Source organism: Tribolium madens, unplaced genomic scaffold (genome assembly GCF_015345945.1).
Source record: "Tribolium madens isolate multiple individuals breed KSU strain unplaced genomic scaffold, Tmad_KSU_1.1 Scaffold_20;HRSCAF=117;Tcas5.2_LG4, whole genome shotgun sequence".
Classification (NCBI taxonomy): Eukaryota; Metazoa; Arthropoda; class Insecta; order Coleoptera; family Tenebrionidae; genus Tribolium; species Tribolium madens.
In genome coordinates, this window is record NW_025400985.1 from 11005522 (window position 1) to 11026813 (window position 21292).

At 34.2% G+C, this 21292-nt stretch overlaps 1 protein-coding gene across 1 annotated transcript; it reads right to left on the reverse strand.

Moving 5' to 3' along the window:
* Position 1: 1 nt before the first annotated feature.
* Positions 2 to 2098, reverse strand: LOC123005197 (glucose dehydrogenase [FAD, quinone]-like). Its single transcript, XM_044398850.1, has 3 exons — positions 1921 to 2098; positions 239 to 1875; positions 2 to 46 (listed from the first exon to the last, which is right to left on the reverse strand). The coding sequence occupies exons 1-3, from the start codon at positions 2096 to 2098 to the stop codon at positions 2 to 4; spliced, it is 1860 nt and encodes a 619-aa protein (XP_044254785.1).
* Positions 2099 to 21292: the final 19194 nt, after the last annotated feature.

Below are 21292 nucleotides of genomic sequence, written 5' to 3' on the forward strand. Positions count from 1 at the left end.
ACTAAAGATATGAATAAAAAAGCGACTTTTTATAACTGCTTTGTGTCTTATCATTTTTAATTTGCATTAGGTGTATTTAAATATACATATACTTAATACATAAACAAATTAAAGAGAGCTTACAACAATGAACAAAATTACAAAATTAAATTAAAAAAATGAACAAAAAAATTAAACTATTGTTACGACTGTGGAATCTTTATTCACAAAATATTAAAATTATTATTTCATTTCAGACATAAAAAGCTTTGATAACATCTGAAATTTTTTCTGCTATCATTACTGTTACTGCAGCTGTGTGTCCAGAAACTGTCAACGGTATAACTCCTGCGTCTACTACTCTTAATTTTTCCACTCCGTGAACTTTTAACTGACTATCGACAACAGCGGTTTTTCTATCAGGACCCATCGTTGTTGTTCCACATGGATGGTACATGGTTTGACTCATGTAGCGAATAAGACATTCCCAATACTGCCTCGAGTACTTGTCAAGATCTGTACAGAACGGATATTTATCAATGAGAGTGGCATTGAGTTTTCTAAATGCTTTAGTTTGAGTCAAATTTCGAATAAAGTTGATACCGTCAATTATATTGTCAATATCTTTATCTTCGTCAAATAAATTATAATCGATATCGGGGAAATCGATCGGATTATTTGATTTTAATTTAATTTGTCCTCGGGATTTTTCATGGAGTAGAATTAAATGAAAACGAAAAACTGATTTCGGATCTATTTGATCAAAATACGAAGTCATGAGTTGGTGATCGTAGTTAAGAATTTGCATCATATTATTAGACGTACTATTTGGCGGAATAAACATATACTCTACCGTCGGGATTCCATCTTGTTCGTTTGTAAAACCGATAGCATCGACGTTTCCTGGGTTGGTGAGAGGTCCTAAACCTTTCAAATATTGTTTAATTTGCTCATCCATACTCATATCGCCGAGGGTATAATTAGATTGATATATCATACCCGGAAACATGGGATGTTCTAACAAATTTTGTCCCACTGGTAAATCTTCAATTATTTCAATTCCCATTTCTCGTAAGTGGTCTTTAGGACCAATCCCTGACAGCATCAACAACTGGGGAGTGTTGAACGCTCCTGCAGAAACAATCACTTCTAAATTAGCATTTGCTTGAAATTTTTGATCGTCTTTGACAAATATAACTCCTTGAGCAGCTTTTTTATCGATAATTATTTGAGTTGCTAGAGCATTTGTGACAACTTGTACGTTAGTTCTGTGACGAGAATAATCCAAAAAAGCCTCTCCACAGCTGTGTCTTCTACCATTTAAATTATTTATTTGGGTCTTGGTTACTCCCATTTGCTTATAACCATTAAAGTCAAGTAGTGGTATTTGTAATTCTTCACACGCTTCAAAAAAAATTGGAAGTATCTCAGAATGAGGATAAGCGTACTCAACATTCCACAAACCGCCTTTGCCGTGAAAACTAGGATCACCATCGATTTGCGAATTTTCCGATTTTATGAAATAAGGCAAGACGTCATTATATGACCATCCAGGGTTACCTAATTGAGCCCATTTGTTGTAATCTTCAGGATTACCTCTAACATACATCAATCCGTTCAGTGCGGTACTGCCTCCGATTGATTTACCACGTATTGCCATACACTGTTGATTCACCATAGCCAAGCAGGCATTTCTTTGTGGTACTGATAAATAACCCCAATTTACTTCACTCATTTGTACGTATTTCAGCAAATTTGGGATTTTGGAAAAATCTGTTTCTTCACCCCCTGCTTCTAAAACAAGGATACTCCATTCAGAGATTTCGGAAAGCCTTGTCGCAAGAACGCTACCGGCAGCTCCAGCACCCACAATAATAAAATCGAAATTTCCAAAGTCTGCAATGTATGGTTTGGTGATGATCACGAGAGTTTTATTTTTACCTTTGATTTCGGAAGAATAAAATCCTTGTTTGAATTCGGAATTGTTCTGTCGCAATTTATACGATTCTGAAGTTTCTTTATAGATGTTTATTAAATTTTTGTAATAGTCGATTTTAGGGTCACCGTTAACTACTTTTAAGAGGAAAAGAATAAAAAAACCAAATATTGTTTTCACCATTTTTTCCATATGCGTAGTAAGTACTACATACTTATGTCTCAAAACTGTGTAATTATATAACAATTATAGATTATTTTAGTGCATGAGTGTTGATTGTATAATTGTCAAATTATCGCTGACTATGTAGGTATTATCGGTCATTTTCGATAATTTAAAGCTGGGTTTTCGGAAAGAAGGTTAGTGATAATAAAGAATAATTTGCAAATCTTGTCCATTTGTTGATTTAATTGCGTCGCTTTACGGTTTTTGGCGATGTGACGGTTAGACCTATTGATTGTAATAAAGAGGAACGTTCTGTAAAAGTTTAGAAAAGTTATTTAACGAAGTTAGTGAAGGGTATCTGTTTAATGAGTGCCCCGGCATGAGGCAATTAGTTGAATATAAAATGAAAATTTCTCAAAAGAAAATTGAAAGGGACCAATTTGTAGGCTACTATTAATCATAGCTAATTAAAATGTTAATTGCGAAAGCGCAAACAAACTGAGCTTTTTATTACCTGATCCTCGACCTTTTTCGGTTCTTTTGATTGTGTCGGTGTGCCCTTTCTGTTCGCCATATGGTCTAGTTGGTTAGCTGATGGGTAAATTTCGATTAAAAAGTCGAGGCTTTTATTCGACATGGAGCTGATGTATCGAATTGCCATTATAAAGGGACTTGGACGATATATCGTATGTATCCTATTTCTCTATAAAAATTTACAGCCCTTGTTTCGATCGAAGATAGGCGTGACATTTATTAGTCGACTTACGAAATATCTAATGGAAGGAGACAGCGACGTGATTGGATAGTTGGATGTGTCGGACATTTTTCTCGATTTAGAAGGTATACACAAACAGGTAGGATTTGATTGAATGGCGAGCAGAGGTGTTCGGGCGGTTTATATTAAATCATAGGTGTTGTAACTCAATCAAAGAGGATGCGGTTTTCTTGTAGAAGAATTAATAAAAAAATGCTCAGAAACAGTGACGAGGCGTAGGAACCGTCAAGATTCCAATCGCATTGTTCGGCATTCGCCAAGTGTTGTAATAAACATAAATGAAACGATGGTGAAGTGCGATAGACATGGCCCAGTGCTGCCCATATTGTGGCTAATACGCCACACAACTAATTTCATTTTAATTGATACAATACATCAAATGTTCGTGTTTCTGAATAGCGATGACTCTCGTATCACATGTCCGACGAGGTAGCATGTTTATTACCCACTCCGACGTTATTATACTTCCCAGATGGCAGACATAAGATTATATTTAAAAAAATGAGAAGAAAGAAACACATTTATATTTCAAGACATCTTGCAAAAATTTGTTAATTCCTCCGAAACAAAAACTTGAATTTTTTGCTAGTTGTGTACTTACTACACGTTCTCATCTGGTAATAGAACAAAGACTAGGATTTATCTTTTGTTATTGTCGTAATGGATTTATAATAAAGGGTCTTGAAACGGTTTTCATGTTTTGTTCCGGCAAGAATAAGAAAAACTGTCAAAAGACATGGCGGTATAGACATTACTCGCTTCCATATTCAATTTGTTGTTAACATCTGACAAATTACTACTTTCATGATGAAAGAATGCGAAATGAAGAATAAATTGGCTTAGATTTTTGATGCTGGCATGTGGGCATAATGGTCTTTTTTCGAGGAAGTGTGTGATGAAATTTAGAAAATTTTTGATTGTTCAGTTTCTAAAGTTTTGTCTTTTGATTTCGTTCTGTGAAGCGTTGATGTTGTGTTGTGATGACACACGTTTGGTTCTTGTACTTCTTTATAAATAAAATTCTCGTGTAATTATCAAATGACGCAGCAGGAATATTATCTCGCGTCTTCATCTTTCGACCTTTATATTGTTATTATTTCGGCACTCTACTGAAAACTCCAACGGAACGAAATTCGCCAAGATTTGTTACAATAAAAGGTAGGATGTAAGTGACGTGATTAATATAAGGATTGCGTCGGATTTCGGTGGTGAATTTTCCTCGACTGCTGCGAAAGGAAATTTAATAATAATCGAACATAATTCAAAAAGAGTTTCAGTTGGTTTCTATACATCTGCCGCTGGTATACGGACCATAAACGATAATCTTATTATGTGATTTGCATACACGGCCAACAATAAATTAGTATTAGTCCATTATTCACGTAGCAAGCCATAGTAAATAGCATAAATCACAATTACGAACTGCTGATTCTTTCCACTTTGCAAAATGCTAAATTGCTGCGGATTGTTATTTCTTTAAACCGCTGCTATTATTTTAGAATAAGCTTTATTTACGGTTATCGTTATTTAATAATGCTTTGTTGGTGAAATATGGGGCAGTCGAGCGGTAAATATTTTATAATTCCAGTATTATGATTAAATTAATAATTGGATTTCGGCACGTATGCGATTGTACACCCGTTGAATAGAGGACTAATTTGGTTTGCCCGCGAAAGGCGAACACACATTGCAATTATATCTGATTTACTCGACAAATTGTTTTTATTGAGCTAAATTTGACCCTACGACACGACACTACATCGGAAAATAGCCCCATTTTACTTGTGCAACATACTAATTTTGAAGGACGTAAATTTGTACAATGTTTATGTAATTTTAACACACTCATGGGGTATAAATTTCATTTTGTGGTGTTGTCAGTCGTTCAACATGTGGGAGTTTATACGTGTAATAAAATTTTGCTGCAATAAATTTCAAATATATGATCGATATGGTAACAATATTTGTTTACATGTTTGTAAGATGTTAGATAGTCGATAGTGCAATAAAAAGGGAGAAAAAGCTGGTTTTAAAACACTTGCAACAGAGCAATAATTTATCAAATATGCAATTATTCTTGAAAAAGGTAGCATCGTTGTCCGAGCCCATTCATGCATGATAGGAATGCAATTAAGTAAAGTAAATAGGTTTTAAAACGTGGATTTTTGCACTCATTGTCCTGTAGCATCTCTGCCATAAACAGTTAGTTTTAATTTAAACTGTCGTCGACTTTGTATTTGTTTTTGGTCGTGAATGTGTGGATTAGAACGTATCCACCTACTGAAACGGTTTATTGAACTCTTCGTCGAGACAAAGAGTCGGAGAGTTGGAAACTTTTCGACTTTTTGGCAATTTTTACTCCCCTAATGCCGAACTAAACGATCGTTTAAGTCTTTATGTTCGTTCTAAATGAATACGTAATTACTTCGTGCTGCCTGCAAACAAAGTAGCCGCAATCACTCATGATGGCTAGCGGTTGTCGCATAATAATGCTCGCCGCCTACGCCTGTCTGCAAACTCACTCTTCGACCAATTACTCTTTGACAGCGAATTGATAACTTCTTTGAACGGGCGGTAATTTACCTGTCTCAAGTGGACCGCGGAGCATCCCCTAATCGATCAGCCCCCCGCTTTTCGGTTAATCGATGGACATTTGTCAAACGGTTAATAACCGACGGTTACTTATCGCTCATAATGTCGGACGTGAGCTGAATACACGCCGGTTCCAACGAAAGGGGCAGAGGAATAGTTATTTATGCTAATTATCTCTGTTTGTGTCGACGAACATGACGATCATTTGCATCGAACCCCGAAAGTGCAAATCGCCCGTCCCTTATTCGATGTAATGAGAGTCGGGACAAATTTTCAAAAAAAATTTGACTGCTTTTACAATCTTGATATGGAAAATTATTTTGGTCATCATTTCCTATTCAAACTTTATCAACTGGGTCAACGTCAGTGTTTGAGTTGTTGCGGAGTTGAGCTAGAATCGGTTCATCTAACGAACACGTTTCTGAGCTTCAATATATTTTAGAACTCTAGAAATCGACAAACTAATTAAGATAAACGAGGTTTTTATAAGATCAGTTTCGGAACCCTTTTCATTTTTAAGAACGTTGGAGCACTTATTACAGAGTAAGACTGTGTGCTTAAAGTGAGTTATGAGAGGAAAACGAGAAAAATTGTTAAAAATTCTCTACTTCGAACGGCTAATACGATCAGTTCTATCAGTCTTGTGTACAAATGACGACATAAAAGACATTAATATTCACTTACACCCACTGCCGTTATTATAGTCGACGTTAAATCTTGTTTTACACTTTAACAATTTAATGACTAATAAAATCATAAACTTTATATTATTTTACGGATTTGAATGTAAGCAGTTCTAGTAAGAGAAGAAGACAGATAGGAATTTATCATTTTTTGGTGGTGGGAATGTTTTCTGGAGTAAAAACTTGTATTGTTCTCGGTTAATTACGTTTATGATCTTTTTATGCGCGTCCCTTTTTCACTAAATCACTCTTAATAGCAAAATAATTGAGGCATCTACATTGCTTGCGGCTTGGAATTTGAAGACGTGTAACTTTTAACCTTTTCGTAAATTCGTGCCCTATTGTTTAAAATTTTTGAAATCGCAAGTTATTGTCTTTTGAAATTGAAAGGATAAGTAAATAAGCAATCGCTTTTGACCGAAATAACTTTGTTTTAAAAGCGAGAGAACCTTTTCATAAGCTCCAGTTTCTCACAATTTAGAATCTCATAATTCGAAATCGTGTACTGTTACAAGGAACTTATTGTTTGGTGCTTTTGTTTGATACAGTAGGGCGAAATCATAAATTTCGGTCGGTTTATTTTATAAATTCGTTATTTAAAGTTTGGTTGGGAGAGAGAAAAGACACGGTAGCGGAACAATTTTGATGAAAATAGCTTAAGGGTCCCATCGTCTTAATGGGAAAAAGCAAGAATCATCTTCACAAGCCACAAAACCTGGCGATTGTGATATAAAATTACAAGGATGAAGCAACAAAGACCCCCATTCGTTTATGAGGTTGTCTCGTTTTTGTCTTTGACTTCTGGTTACGCTGAAGATTTTTGACGCTTCGTTTCATAAGGACGATTAAATCGTTTTTGTCGACGAGTGAACGTAATCACTTTTGATTTTTTCTTCTTTAATATTGACGGTGATTGGACTGAGTTAATAAAATTGTAATTTGGGAACCTCATCAGGATCTATCTCACTTGGTCGATGCCATAGTGCAAATAGATATTGCGGGTAATGACCGCACCGATTCAAGTAATTACCCCATAATATTTTAATTACTGGATGCCTTTGAAGCGTTTAGTTTATGTTTGCATACTGTAATGGAGCCGGTTTTCCACCAGGATAATTATCGATGAAATTCCAAACGAAGATGTATCGCCAAAGGCCGTATTTTGTCAAATTTTCGGGGTCATCGCCGTGTTTATTATAGGCGGATGGGCCATCGCGTCCAATCATCGGAACACTTGTTCCGGACCACGGCGATTCGCATAATCAATCCACGCTCGGATGCTTATACCTCTCTAACTATTGTATGGTAGTAATCCAGAGCCGTAATGAGCCGTACTATTAAAACACAAGGCGAAAAATGCCGCCAGGACCGGATCCACTTTCAATTTATTTCGCCCCAGTCACGTGCCAAGACATTTTGTCAAGTAAAGTGACTTAATCAACGAAAATAATAGGGCTGTCACACACATAGGGCTAACCGTGAGTAATGAAGCACATCCGTCATCCGGAGCGGCCATGCAAATGCGTAGGCATTCCGGAGGTTGCGAATGCTAATTTTATTCATATCAACCATCGAGACCGTTATTCATAAACCTGACTCGAGGTAGATCTCTTCTCCAATCCGAAAGAAACAAACGTTCTCGTAATAAATCCATTTAATCATCTGTGGCAATGCAATTTTTGAATTTACCGCTGATTTATTGCTCCATCTGTGTGTCATTCCCCAGATTACACCTGACTCACAGAGGGCGCCTTTGACTATCATCGCCACCAGCCCCACCGGTGCTCAGTCATAATTTGAAAAAAAAACGCAAAATTTTATCCATAAAATAAGTCGTTCCTTTGTAGTGGAAAAGTAAAACAAAGCGACCGTAAAATAGTCGGTCCGTTTACGACGAATTTCTTTAAATGCCTCGGAGATTTTCGTATAGGCTGTATCGTCAGTGTTTGATGATACGTAAAATCGTAAAAAATCATTTACTCGATGTATAACAGAAAAAGATCGCTTACAGATCGGAGTAATATTATAACGTCTCTTGAAAGATTAAAGGGTTCGATAACTCCCTAAGGAATTCCAAGTTGCTTGAAACTTTGAAATCTATTAATCGGATCAAGTTCAAACAATTCCGACGCTCGAGGAAACGCCAAAAATTAATAGTTTTTGATTAAGAAGAAATGGATGTGGACGAGTTTTATTTATCATCTTGAAACGTTATCAAGGGGTTAAAAGTTGAAATTGTAAATTACTCGAAATGTTTTAATTTAGGTTTTCGAAACTAATAAATAATGATTGATGAAATTTTTGTTCTGCTTTGTTTGATTATGGCCTATAAAAGTTATATCTAGTGAATAATATTGTACTGTGTTAATATTTATGAGTGTTTTAATTTTTTATTATCACGACTGTCAAGTTAAGTTCAGTAAGTAACATTTTAACTACGAAGCAATAAATCAGAATTAGACAAATTATTATCAATGATTTATTTATTCTTTATTTACATCGGAATCTATTATTTTTAATTATGCAATGCTTTAAATATGTTATTAAATGAAATAGAGGCACATATTCGGTTTTTGAGAATTTTTTTATACACGTACAGTCAGTCATACAGTGATGGAACATTATTTGTCAATATTGATAGCTTCGTAAGATTAACTTGATTGCCATTGATTTTGTGTACGTTTACTGAATTAGAACGTACCGTAAATAATTGATTTTATATAAATTTAGGATAGTCCAACCAAAAATACAAAGCTGTACAACTTATCTGGGTAGATTTGCAAAAATGGTTGCATATTAAAGCAGATGCAGATGTTAAGTATCTATTACAACACTTTATAATTCCCTTTTATGAAAATAAAAGTATCAAGTTCTATTTCACGATACGTTGAGTAAGAATAATGGAAGCTTCACGAAAAATTATTTACAAATGTTTTCTTCGTTTCGTTAAAAATTTGAATTTTTATTAAGCACAGACACGTAATGTTTTTTAAAATTTTGGAGAGGTAGACATAATTAGACGTTGTGTGATGATTTGGTCTTTCTTCTTGGTAATTTTTGCGTAAAAATGCCTTAATTTGAGCCATTTTACTCGGTAATGTAATTTAAAAGCGATTCCAGCAGCTATTACTGCTCATTGACCGTTATTTAGTTTAGCGTGTAACGATTTTAAATGCAACACCACGTCGCCGGCACGATTCAACAAAACACAACGCGTAAGTAACAAAACAATGATGTTTACTTGGGAATCTGATTAGATTTATGTTAATTTCACGCTCGTTTTATTAATTGTTTGACGCTGTTGTCTAAATCGAGTTAATAATCTTGTGATGTCTCGCTAGCTCAATGACCTTTAATTAAACTCGACGAGTTTTTAAACGGTCCTTGTGCTTCGTTATTGCAAAATTATCTCGTCGTTTCAGCACCGGAATCTGTGTAATATAATAATAGAAGATTGAAATCGAAATTTAAGAGGCCCGGAATGGAGATATCGCTTGTCGCGGTTTTTATCCTCGTGTATATATACACAGAGAGATCGTCGACGACGACGACCATTTGCAGGTAATTTAAGAGAATTATTCAATAATAGCGTGTACTTAGCATGATGATGGGTATCCCGGGTAGAGTTTCACTACGAGGTTATTATGTGGAGTACCATCGTCGGCGTTCTACTCAAAGTGGATTAATAATAATGCTTGCTCATCAGGTCTCACTGGACAGTCCAAATTAATTACAATCGAATAGCTTCGTTCGGAACAGCTGCTCCCGACCACTCCAAGAACCCGATAATGATTTACCGCATAGTCCCAAAAAATCCAACTTTTCAACTCTCAACGTCTTTTTCTACTTAACGATAATTATTTACCCTATTACAGCTACGCCTCTGGTCTTTAACATGGAAATCTACTCAAACTAGCGCCAAAACTGCGCTAAATTGATCAAGTCGTTGCTCCAAACGTGGTTAAACTAATCGTCGAGAAACTTCTCCGGCGACGGAATATGTGAATTAAAACAATTATTTGATTATTTGCATCGCAATTCGATCTTTCTTTAATTACGTTATTCCGAGACGGATTTACGGTAATGGTTGCGTCGCGTTGCGGAACTGATATTAAAAAAAAAAACGATGATCAGGTTTTCCAAGTTCGCCTCTTTTTATGGCTAATGGTAATGCGAATTCTCGACGAAACGTCGATATTTTTATTGGTTTAAGTGAACTTTTAAAGAATTCTGCACGAAACAAAAATGCTTTCGGTATATATGGCGTCATCGGAGGAATAGTAAGAGCTCGAATTTAAAGAACGCTGCTATATAAATTCAATATCTTTGACTTTCCCGAGAGATGCATCATTTTTATGATACGCTAAATTGCCGTAATAATTTTATCTCTACGACAGAAGCAGATCAGTTTAAAGTATCAAATTTTTGAAAAATGGGCCAATTAAGAGCAAGTTTGTGGTTGTCTTTTCGCGAGTAATTTCATTATAAGGTGTAAACTTTAAAAATGTTTGTAATTTATATAATCTCTACTGAGTTTGCATAAAATTCATATAAATATTAACAAACAATATGAGTTGTCGCACATGGTGAGGCTTTATTGCAAGATAACATGCGAATGTCTGAAAAAAACTGTAAAATCAAGCTTTGACTTTTTTCTATCATTAGAAAAATATGAGAATAATGAAATGTTGTTTATTCAAATTTCAAAACCAAACACGTTTTTAGTACTTAATTAACGATATTAATATTCCGTGTAGCTATGCTTTTAATTAATTCTACTCACCAAAGAGATACATTTAAACAGAAACAAATTTAAATTTCATATAATTAATTTTTATTCGAGTTCAAGATAATACACGGAAATCAGTTACAACAAAATTATGTTATTTTCATCATAATTTGTGTTTACAAAAGTTAAGCAAACATTGATTTTTCCAAATATATACTATCCGCAATTCGATATTATCTCTCATCTAATTACTATATTTTTACATCGCATGTTTTGCTATAACAACCATTATTAAATTATATCTTACCAACTATAACCGATTACAAGTTATAAAAAATTTATGATCACAAGGGACGTAATGACTCAATTTAACTCAATGATTTTTAAACCAAATAGCGAAAAAGGTAATTCTGGATTTCGTCGAGTCGAGTGGAAACAATTAAACCGATAACCTTTCTTGTGACACGTTCGGGTGTAAGACCGGTAATTACAAACGATAAATTATACAGGTAAAGTCCACGTATTTGAAAATCGGTAATTGAGGTACCTGTCGCTTCTTCCTTGATAAAAGTGAAACTGCCTCACATCACGCAAACACGCATTCTTTTAACCGCTTCGTTAGAAAAAACCACATCGGATTATGGAGCGCGATGGTGGCACTATTTTAATAGATTTTTTTCCTCAAAAAACAGTTCCATCATAAAGGTTTATGCATTATGGGAAAAACAAGTGTAAGGAAACCATTAGAATTTTACTTATCATTTAGTTGCGTGAGAAGCGGCAATATGAGCCACGGATGAGTTCATATTGCTGTAGATCTAGTTTCGTAATGATATGCACAATTCTTTCATTAGAACCATTAAAATTCTCTAATGGACGAGTAGTTTCCAAGTTAATTGAAACTGTAATTGTCTATTTTTAGTAAATTACTGGTTATATAACGCAGTTTTAATAATAATCAGCGACGGTTTTAATCGTTTTGAGTAAATTATGTTTTACAATTGATAGTCATTCAAAAATCATGCCAGAAACATATTACTGAAACGTCCTGCAGGGATAACCAAATTACCTTTAGTCATGAAGTCACGACACGTTGACTTACAACATAATTATTTCATTACGACCAGTCCAATAAAAATAATTTTATTACGGTCTCCCTTATTAAAAAGCTCTCCTAGATGAGAAGTTAGTTTTAGTTCGTAGAGATGGCTCTGTTTTATCTTCCTGTGGCTAAAAGTAGTTCGTCCCTTCATTATTTCACTTTTTGTCGAAGAAAGATAAATGTTTATTTAGTTTCTGTTTTTAATAGCTCCGAAGCTCATTTCTAACATCAGGTTTTATCACCACTTATGATAATTAGTTGTATAATTGGGTAAGCAGGGCGTCTGAGCGGCATTTTCGTCTCTAACGCAAAAAAGGACAAGCTTTTATCTATTCAAATGTCTCGAAAACAAGGAAACGTACTTTAATTATATTATTGCGGAATCGCTTCTGATTGGAGATGTTCGTCACCTGTTTAATTGGAGCTTTCGTCTTTGTCGTGTCGGTTTTCACTTGGAAATGCGCAGTTAATAAGCCAGACGTCGCGAAGAAGTATGTCGATTATACTTGACGCTGACAAAAAGCCACTTTTGAGACAATAAGAGCGACGTGCTAAACATTCATATGCGGTTCGGGCTTTAGCCTCGCCACCTAATTAAAAACACTGGCTGTGTTAAAGTCGACGTGATTGCGATGGGTTTTTATGTGAAGATACGCGCAATCGGAATCGTTTCATTATCGACGATTTTCCTCTAATCGTTGAAAAAGTTGAAGTACTAATCGGAAAAATGCAGAGATGACCAAATGGAGGCACCTATGACATTCCTTCGGCTCACATTTAGTCCTTTCTGGTTTTTTCTCGCTCAAACTGCGAAAAACTAAAATGTGTAATAATCGAGGATTATAAATTTGTGTCACGACTGTCGCAATAATACTAAATCTGCGACCATGTGTTGACCGGTAGATTATACCGCGTCGGCATTCGTAAAAACTTGAATTCAGTTTACTTAGCAATTCAATTAAAGTATAAAACGTAGACATCCGCAATTACCAACGAAATAAACGTAACGGGAGTTGCTGGACTTTATATAAAGAAACGGTTCTTCCGGACAAATCGGGACGATTCCCTCAGAAGCAGAGGGATGAAACCGAATAATTCCAGGCTTTTAGCTCGCAATCGTTCGAAAGTCCTGTGTATTTTCCATCCCGTTGCATTATCATTTACTGGACTTATTAGAATCCGGAAAATAGAGTGAACATTCAAGATTCTATGTAGTTTGTAGAAAAAATGGGAGCGTATAGAAGCTTGGTCTGCGACAAAAGTTTTAATAGGTGTAGAGGTAAGTTGATAAGTTGTGTCTACAAAGTACAGAACTTTTGGGTATATGAGAGAGTGCAAAAATCTGTAGTAACTAAAATCTGGACCCACTTGGAGCTGAAAAATGAGGTTTTAATTGTTTTAGGGTTTCCACGTGAGAGCGGAATTCGATATTTAAAATGAATCGAATAGCCCGTGGGAGATTTTACGCCGATAATTGGTACAAATGAAATATCAATAGCAGTTAGCTTCCGGTCCCTCAAATTAAATTTGTCGAATTTGTACAATTTATTTTGAACTAAAATAGTTTTCTTGTGTTTTCTCATGTGTTAATTGTTTGAAATAATTTACTGCTCTACAGGTTCGCTTGACACATGGTGTTAGAAGTGTTATCTTATAGATCTCGTCCCGAATTTATTACAGCTATTGTCCCAATTTAGTTAATAATTTCGTAAATGTACATTTCGTTTCATTGTTTAACTTCCCCTGTCTGTAATTCGTGTGGAAGAGCTAAAATATTTGGTAGATAAGACGAGTCGAGGAATATTATATCAGATAAAAACATAATTAACACAGTAGAGAACAAACGCGGATATCGCAATAATAATCTCAAAAGAGAGACGAGTCCACAACGTGTAATAAAGTCGTAAAATAATAGGTTTGCACAATCACATTTACGAGCACCTTACACACCGACACCGCTAATGGCTTGCAGGATTAAGGACTCATTATTAGAGATTAGTCGGGATGCCGATACATATTGGAATAAATCGACGTTTCCCGGAGCTTTTCGAGCTGAGAAAACACAGTTAAAGCGTAGATATGGTGTTAAAGTGCCACGTTTATTGATCGCAGATTAAGATTAAACTAGCATGTAACACATAGCTAAGCCTCGAGACCGGCACAAATACGGCCCCGATGGCGTGCTCGGAATTGTTTCGACCGAGGAAATCGCCAACATCCAGGTTCTCCTCACGGCGCATTGTTTCCGCATCCTCATTCCGGACCTGATGGGGGAGGCAATTTTTTTTTTTTTTGTTTTTAAAGTCGGATGTCACAACAGAGTGACGGGGCGAGAGATAGCGCTAAATTAACGGGTAATTGTGTGATAAGCGGGTCGCTATTGCCTGCTTTCTGTGTCATCAACGACGTGTCTCGTTGGCGTTTTATTTCCATGGATGTAATTAATAATTCGATATTCGATGGCAAATATGATGTTTTATTACTTTAAAAAATGCATTAAAATGGATTATGCATCATGGAAAAATTAATAACAAAAAGCTTTTAATACTGATGTGATAGTGATCAAATGTTTTTGACTTTTAATGAAAGGAATGGAATGATATTTTCACTCGTACATGTAAAATAAAACAAAATTACACTGTTTTATTTTAACTTTATTTCTGTTGCGATGTAAGATTAAAAACATGTAATAAAAAGTTTTTTGTAATTTTCTCATTTTTCTTTACTTAAAACCATTTCCTTTTTTTTTAAATCAGGAACATTTGCTCGAGCCATTTCGCTAAACCATTCGTCTTTATTTTATCAGGTAATAAGAAACACAATTGGCAATTACCTACCTAAAGTCGACATAGTAAATACAATTTCTAAGTAGCGTAATAAAAACGGTTTTCTTGTAAAGTTTAATTTCTGTTAGAAACATAAACGTGCGAAACACGAGAACTATTCAGTTATCAGTAAGATACTAGAAAGATTAAAGTGATTTTTGGTACAGTGCAACCTCTTTAATACGAACTTAATGCGAAGAGCAAGTGCAACAAATCACACTAGATAATACAAAAAGTAGCTATATAATTTTTTGAATGGTAAGGTTGATATTTATGTATTATTTTTGATATAAAATTATACAGGCTATATTATGAAAAACGCCCCAAACCATAACTCCGTTATTTTTAAAGTTATGACAATACTTCTTAGAACAAAGTTGAACATTTTTTGTCATCTATCGTTTGGGATAGATGCTAAATTAATGCTGTTTTCTGTTTCACCGGAAATGACATCAACTTAATTTTTTTTAATGGGACATCCTGTATATTTTACCACTTTTGGATTCCTTGCTTTAACAAGTTTTAGTACCATGTGCCTAAAACCAACCGTTCGTGAGATATGAGTCAATTACAAATTTATTAAAGTAGGCAGTGGAAAACAATAATATTAAATAATGTTGACAAATATTATTACTTTGTATTTTCTCTTATTATTTTTATACTTTTTGGTGTTGTGGTGATAATGTGTTAACAGACATGATTCAAGAATATTTTGAAAGCAATAAAAATAGTTGGAGACCACAACGCCTTTATACTGGGCGGTTTCCAATAAGAGAAGTTCCAATTCGTCGACTTGAAGAAAATTTGAGGATGTTTGGGGTTTTTAGAAAACCCAAATTAGAACAGTTGCTTGCGATAAGCCAACGTTACTTGCAATTTTTAAATTTATGTTCTTGCATTTTCTTCAATACCTATCTAATTCTGTATCTCTTTGAAATTGGAGATGTTTTAATTTGGGTTTTCTAAAAGCCCAAAACATCCTCAAATTTTCTTTAAGTCGCTTAAATTTTCGACGATTTGGAACGTCTCTCATCAGAAATCACCCAGTGTAAAAGCCTAGTGCTCTCCCACAATTTTTATTTTATTCAAAATATGTCTGTTAACCATTATCATCCATGATTACCTTAAAAAGTATAAAAACAGTAAGAGAAAATGGAAAGGAATAATATTTGTCAACATTACTTGATATTATTGTTTTCCACTGCCTACTTTAATAAATACATTATTTGATGAATATCTCACGAACGGTTAGTTTTAGGCATATGATACTAAAACTTATTAAAAGACAATTAAACAAAAATCCAAAATGGTAAAATATACAGGTTGTTCCATTTAAAAAAATAAAGTAGATGTGATTTCCGGTGAAACAGAAAACAGCATTAATTTAGCATCTATTCTAAACGATAGATGACAAAAAATGTTCAACTTTGTTCTAAGAAGTATTGTCACAACTTTAAAAATAAGTTATGGCTTGGGGCGTTTTTCATAATACAGCCTGTATATATAAGTTGTAATGTACTTTAAATAGACTCATACTAAGTACATATATGATTTCTTATACCAGGTGAATAAAAAGTATTCTTAAACTATTTCATTTTTCGAAAAACTAATTGATGAAATCAATGCGAAAATTCGCATAACTCAAAAACAAAACACAATTTGTTCACATACGTACTTTATATTACTTTAATTTATTATATTAATTATTATTTTCTGGCGGCAAGTGATTACAAAAAAAACCGCTTGGCTCCATACTTTATATTCACACATTTTCAATAAATACACATATTTCAATTGACTACTTTTGCAATAATTAATTTGTATTATAGAGGTTCTACTGTATATGATGTTTTCCCAGTTTCCTCTACGTCACGTCGTTGTGTACAGTGTGTCAATTTTAAAAGTTGATATCGCCAATATCTCTAGGACGGAAAAAGTTATAGAGAATTACTCAAAAGCGTTTCGGTGGTACCTAGGAGAAATCAAAATGACATGGTAAGTGACGCACCTCCACTCACCCTTGAATATAATAAAAAAATGAAAATTTAAAGTCTTCATTTTTTAATAATTAAAAAAGGGCAAAAGTAGGATCGTGTCATTTAAAATTTTCAACTTGGGGTGGCTGTGGCTTCAAGAGTAGGTGGAGGTGCGTCACTTTCCATGTCATTTTGATGCCCCCTAGGAACCACCGAAACGATTTTGAGTGATTCTCAATAACTTTTTTAGTGCTAGAAATATTGCCGATTGAAACTTTTAAAATTGACACCATGTAGGTATACCTTCGAATGAAACTTAATAAACATTTTTTTAACATATACATATATTCGTATTTATGTATATCCAACTTGTATTTGTTTTAGTCTACATAATTTGCTATATTATAAGAAAAAAAAAAGGATAAAGTCGTTTTAAAAACTAAATTTCGTTTTTACTTATCTAAGTACGAATATTTACCTATAAGAATGTTACAATAAATAAAATGACATTTTTAAAAGAATAGATTTACAGTATTCACCGTAGAGTTCTCGTCAAAATGTTATGTTGTGCAACACAAAATACAAAAAGCTCAACTTGCTAGAAACGATATTTATTGTTTTACAAATAACGAATAAAAGTAATTTCATTAAAAGTCAAAAGTTCTTTCTGTAAGGTGTTATAAGAAAAAATATTGCAAAAAAATGTTAGACAAAAACTTTAAAAACTTTTATTTCAACTATCAAACAGCAGAAATAAAAAAGTAATGTTAAAGGTAGTCAAAGTGTTTTTCTTCAGCTTGTAAACATGTATCCATTCTGCGTAAAAAGTAGCACGGACTGCAGAGTTTCTAATTTTTCAAAGAATGTTAACTTTAACTGAATAATTGAAAAGTCATTTTGTAAACATTAATTTCGATATAGTACTAAGTACCTACTAATTTAAGAGGATGAAAGTGGAGCTAAGTGAAAATAGTATTAATTTCTTTATTCCCAAATATTTAGTTAAAATTGTGATAAAACACAAATGGCAAAACGAATCCTTGGGATAAATGTATCCAACAATTTTAAAAGCTTTCCTAAAATTTTATATCTAACTCACTTTAAATATAACTTAAAATTATTTTTTTTTATAATTTCTAGAAGAAATATTGTTTTAAATAATGAGTCTAAACTTCTTTATGTTTTTCTGAAATTTGCAATTGTTAGGATTGTCATACCGCAAACCAAACGTGTGAACAAGCATCGTCATCTTTTTATTGCATTTTCACACATCTTTCTAATTGAGCATTGCGGAATGAATTAGTGACGATGTATAATGGTCAGTTTGCCCCGAAGAGCAAAAGCTGTGCGTTGTAAATCGCACGTAACGGCCGTTTGGCTTGTCAGATATTGCGAAGGTGAGTCGAAATATAACGCAAGAAACGGTTATGGGTGGTGTGTGTGTTAAGGGTGTCGTGGACCTTTAATCAGTTTTAAGCACGCCTCGTGCCGTTCAGGTCGTAGACAATGAGCTTTTATGCATGTAATTGTACGTTAGTTGGCTGGAGCACTTTTAAATGAAGACATAAAGTAAAATTAAGTGCGGTTTTGCCATATTCTCGCGATAACAATGTAGGAAATACGAGGTATAACGCTAACGTCATCCGCGTTGAAAGGCTTTTGTTGTTGAATTAAGTCTTGTAATGGGACGAGTTGGTGTCCTCGACGATTTCTTCTTGCGATGATTTAATTTGAATTGCGCGCCATGATCATTTTTTTTCTCTTGTTTTATTTATCGTGGCGTGGTCGTTGAGTTTTCAACGAGGATCAGTTTATTTCTTTCGATTTAATTAAACGACCGTTTAAGCGGCAATTATCAGCTATTTATAAGCAACGTTACAAATGAGCGCTGATGGGAATTTATAAATTCAAATTATGTCCCCAACATAATTAAAACGAAAAGGCTCGTTATTAGCTATAAATTCGGATGAAACACGTTTCGGTCGGGTCGTTATTGTTTAAAATTCTGACGTGTTTGCGAGGAATAAGGAAATGATAAATAGTTATTGTTATTTGATTCAATATTTAACTTGAAAAAATGTTTTCTAATTTCGAGTTAATAAACGGAGCGAGAGAGAACTCGCATAAATATGGCGAAATTAAGTGTAGGCATTTATGTTGTCTGTTGTCTTATAAACATAAAGAACGAATTGTTATATCGGAGCTGTACCTGGCACCTATACAAATTCCGAAAAAATCTCATACTCGTAATTTAGACAGGTTATGACCGGCTTGGGTCTATAAAAAACAACAAATTCAAAATTATTCCACAAGCCACACACTACGCCATATTGGGTTACATTATACTATAGCACGCGTCTTCCTTTTATTCGTCAAATTTAAGACCGGAATATAAAAAAGGACCTAATCCCATATACAGGAGAAAAAATATCACTGTTATCAGGTGTTTTCAAAGCACGGTTTAACTCTTGCCAACATATGTTTCTCTTTATATTTTCATGTGAGCACCTAATTTGATGTTTGCACGAAAGTCTGAAATTACGATAACATCTTTTTGTTTTTGAATAAAGCAGGTGTAAATTAACATTTACCCAAAGAAATTGTGTTGCGTTATAAGTTGTTAAGTGTCTGTTGATGATAAACGAGCTTGAAGTATTTTTAATATTTTGTAATATATTGAAACACCTACGTCTACCAATTTAGTTATAGTTTTTGTTTTATTCAAGTTAGTGCTACTGCTACGTCTCAAATTATATTTAAGACCTAGTGAGAGTATGATCAAAGATTATGATCTATGACACGACCACCTTTCTTGTATATAATTAGAAGAGTTTTAATTTGGTAATTTGGTCCGAAGAGAGTTTTTTAACGTCCGTAGACGTGTGTGGCAGGTTGTAATGACTGTAATAAAAATATTTAGAACCAAATGGACAAGGAAAAGTGACTAGAAATGGGCTAAAAAGTGCAAAGTGAAACGTTTACCGAAAGTATTTGGTCATTAAAATATGAAATAGGCGCAAGAAAATAATTCGGTTGCATAAAAAATAAACCTGTCATTTAACGAAGCAATAAATACGAAAACAGAATACAAATGTCCTTGTAAACTTCGCATCGCACAGTCATAAATTCGTTCTTATTTGTCGTAACCACTGTAAGTTTTAAAATCATTTGCACATGATGTTGCAAAAGCTCGTCGTCAAGTAAAGAGAAGCGATCGTTTTTAGTGTCGGTATAATATCGATATATATTTTTCCGGGCCACCCAAGAGTCCCGGTCGTTTATTAGATTCGTCGTGTCCTGCGAGTGACTTGTCAAAAAAATTATGTTTTCCGATCTAAAGATAGTTAGTTATTCGTGTTAATAATGTAATTATGGCTCGTTTAACACCACACCTTGATCAAGGCGTCGTTTTCAACCCTGTAATCACGGAGTATAGATGCGTAGCTTTTTTCCGTCGAGTTAATTATAGAGCGACTCTTAATTCTCTAATTTACATTAAAAACAACTAATTAAGTTTTGTATTCAAAGTGGGTGCCATCGAATACGCGAAATGCTCAAAGTGAAAAACTTTTTCGTAGTCTATTCAATTAAGCAAATGGTTCGCTTTTGTTGTTGTCGGTTGTTATTTTTTTATTATTATTTCTTTTGAAAATTTATAAAGCTCGCATTAACATTCTTTGGTGAAAGCGTCGCAAGAGAGGGGAACTGTTTTAAATTAAATAATCCTTCTCCGAGCGAGAGCAAGAAAAATTCGCCGTAATTGAATTATTTAATTATTCGAGGAACAACGGCTCCGATACAGAGACTAGACGATGATGATAATACAGATTCGGTGCTAGCCTCCCTCTAATGAAGCTATAAATTTTAATCATTCCGCTAGAAATATTCTCTCTAAACGTCCGATTGCATCTGGAACGGAGCCGATAACGTTCGCTTTTTAATTCGACCGTCATCTTCTAACATAATGAGCCATATAACCATCGTCGAAGGACGGCCTTATAATGGGACCATGTTTTATGTTGGTTATTAAATGATTCATTGTTAATACGGGGCCGAATAGACAGTTTGGTGCGTCGTGTTCGGAGGTGCTTCATCATCCATAACCGGAAGGTACTAAAAATGCCTTCGGACGGGTTTTCGACCAAACGAAAAAACATTTTCCAACATGCAACAAATAATGAATAACGAAAATGTAATAATAGAATACGTGGACCGAATCTACACTAAATAAATTGATTGCGAATTATTTTCAATCGATGGAAAAGCGCTTTTGTGGCTAAAGCATTCATTATTATCATTAGTTGACACGGATGGAGTTTACCAATATTCAAAAGCTCCGAAACTAAATGTAAATTAAAATCGCGAATTTTAGTAGAATCTCATTTTTAGAGCAATGCAGATAATTTAATATTTACGAGTATTCTAATTAATTATATCCCATTGTTTTCAAATATTAATTCGTACTAAATTCATTTTGATTCCTCTTTTCAATTAGATTCAGTGGCAGACACTAATAATTTTTTTCTTTTT